Raw genomic sequence first — 2,533 nt, 5'->3', positions numbered from 1 at the left:
CGATCACTACATCATCTCATATGTTATGGGAGTCAAGATGGTGATCACTGAAAAGTCCATTGCTGCTCTTCTTTGCATGGAGAAAGATGGAGGAAGGAGAATTTACAACATTAATCCTAGGGCAAAATATTTGTCCCAAGAGATTAATCCAACTATCTTCAAACAGAACGCTGAAGGCAATCACTCCAAGAACAAGGAACTACACCTGAACCTCTGAGTCTGGCTGAAGATCATTTTGGGCACCATCCATCATCGCCCAACATCAAACTCCTTAGACTACATCAACACAGATCAGAAATGCATTCTGTACTGCATCCACAAGGGTCTAAAGCTCTGCCTCCCTGCACTCCTCTTCAAGTATCTCAGAGACTCTGTGAGAGATACCAGAAACAACATGAAGCCCAGAAACTACATTCCCTTGGGCAGACTCATCTCTGATGTCCTGATAGAAAGCGGCCTCGTAGATCATCTGATTCAATTCAGACTCATGGAAGATGTGATGATCGACATTGGAAGAGCTCTGAACGCCCGCAATCTGAAGAGCATTGGGATTCTAGATCAAGTAAGGGTCAAACCAACTCTGGACACCTCTTGGGAAGCTCTTAAAGATCAGAGAAAGATTCCACATGAACTCTATCTGTTCTCAAAGATCGACCATCCAAAGGTGGTCATGTATTACTTAGATGATCTGCGGAAACAAGGAGTTGAGTTCTCAGACTTCAACTTAGACTGGCTGCCAGAACGCCCTCCAGACTTCATGAAACGACCACGAGGACCATCTGAGAAGGCGAAGCAGGCGAAGAAAGCGAAGCTGGGAGAATATTCTGGATCAAGACCTCCAGTACCTCTGACTGGATCTTCTGGTAAGTCTGTTTCTCTCCCTCCTTCTGTACAAATTAAGCCTATTGCTTCCTCCATCCCTCAACCAACACCCATTTACACCAACTCAGAAACTCCTCCCTCAACCACCAGACCATCTAACCAACCCTCGCAAAAATTTAACCTAGCCACCACCTCTCTACCTATTTCGGAAGCAGAAATGCTAAACAAAACTACTTCACCTTCCTCATCCTCTTCTCTAGAATCACCACCCTACTATAACCTTTCCTCTGATACTGAACCATCTGACCCTCCCTCTCCAACTCTGGCTCAGCTCCAAACACGTGCTCTGGCCTCCCAACAGCCAACACAATCCATACCTGAACCAGAAGTCACCTCATCACCCACAGAAGAACCAAACACAACCACATCTGACCCTCCACCATCTGAAACAACTCACGCTAAAACTCAACCACCCAAATTTGACATACCTCCACCAAATACATCCGCTGAACCACAAACTCTCACACTCAACCTAAGCCCTCCTACTTCTCCACCCCTAGCCTCTGAACCTAAAAACACCCTTCCAACCCTTGAGGAAGCAATAATGGTGTTTGTAGAAGCTTCAGTTGACAATGTCAAGTCTCTGACCATCAACTCTGGCATCAGTGATGATCCTTCCTCTGTAAGGACTCACTGGAACAGAGTGATTAGTTGGATGACCTCTGAAGCCTTTAAGCTGAAGGGCCTCTCTGAGCAAGTCCGCAACGACTTCATCAGAGACGCTGAGATCAGACTACAGGAGCGCCTAGCCAGAGAAGCTGAGGAGCGAGCACGCAGAGAAGCATAAGAGAAAGCCAAGCAAGCAGAATTGCAAAGGATCAAGGAAGCTGAAGCCAAAGCTCTAGCTGATGCCACTGCTTCTGCTGAAGTTGAAGCCAAAGTCGCCGCTGAAGCTGAAGCCAAAGCTGCCGCTGAAGCTGAAGCACGCCTTGCTGAAGAGTCTGCCACCAGGGTAGAACAAGATGCTCTGACTCAGGGGGAGTCCTCCACTTTTGTCCCTCTGGTTCTAAAGACTCTTTAAGGACTTCAGAAAGAATAACAGGAAGTCCGAGCCAGATTGGATCAACAGGACTCGGTAAATACCAACGTTCAGAATCTACTGACCTAGCTGCTCCAAAGGATGCCTCCTCCTCCAAACCCTTAGGCACCTAGGACTTGATTATGTGTTCTTTTCCTTTGTGTTGCTCTGGTTTTCTTGTTGCTTTCTGCATTCTTGTTTCTTTTGCGTTTCTGGCATCTGTATTTGCTATATGTGAATATATATATATAACCTTTTGCTCTTTTATTTTCACTAAGTCTTTTTGATTCTGACAAAAAGGGGGAGAACTAAAAACAGCTCCTATGAAAACATATTTAACTCCTATCAGAACTCTGCAAACATTGTTTCTAATCCTTTTAACTTAGAAATTTGCAGGAGAGTATCTAGAAACACCGTATCATGGAAGGTCCGGTAAGAACTTTTGAACTCCAGACTTATCTCAAGGGGAGCTCACTTCCATCTGATCTAAAACTCTTATCTAAAATTGTTTCATCTCTGAATTAAGATTGTCTTGTCATCATCAAAAAGGGGGAGATTGTAAGAACCAAATTAGTTCTACAATAGAATTCCAGGATTTTGATGATAACAAAGGATGAAACCAAAAATGGCACC

The 2,533-nt window shown here is 44.6% G+C and overlaps 1 protein-coding gene across 1 annotated transcript; it reads left to right on the top strand.

The window, feature by feature from the left end:
• The first annotated feature begins 487 nt into the window (after window positions 1–487).
• On the top strand, window positions 488–1,903 carry LOC127104110 (flocculation protein FLO11-like). The gene is made up of 2 exons (XM_051041317.1): window positions 488–1,429; window positions 1,706–1,903. Exons 1-2 carry the CDS (start codon window positions 488–490, stop codon window positions 1,901–1,903), a joined length of 1,140 nt encoding a protein of 379 aa, XP_050897274.1.
• Window positions 1,904–2,533: the final 630 nt, after the last annotated feature.

This window comes from Lathyrus oleraceus, chromosome 7 (assembly GCF_024323335.1).
Source record: "Lathyrus oleraceus cultivar Zhongwan6 chromosome 7, CAAS_Psat_ZW6_1.0, whole genome shotgun sequence".
Lineage (NCBI taxonomy): Eukaryota > Viridiplantae > Streptophyta > Magnoliopsida > Fabales > Fabaceae > Lathyrus > Lathyrus oleraceus.
Note: the sequence above shows the minus strand (reverse complement) of the source record. Positions and strands in the feature narration are given on the sequence as shown.

What these genes read in the sequence shown, in the direction of transcription:
- LOC127104110 (XM_051041317.1), top strand. Translation starts at nt 488, where the DNA reads ATGGAAGATGTGATGATCGACATTGGAAGAGCTCTGAACGCCCGCAAT. An exon ending in CCCTTGAGGAAGCAATAATG is followed by an intron (nt 1,430 to 1,705) that starts GTGTTTGTAGAA and finishes CAAAGGATCAAG; the next exon opens with GAAGCTGAAGCCAAAGCTCT.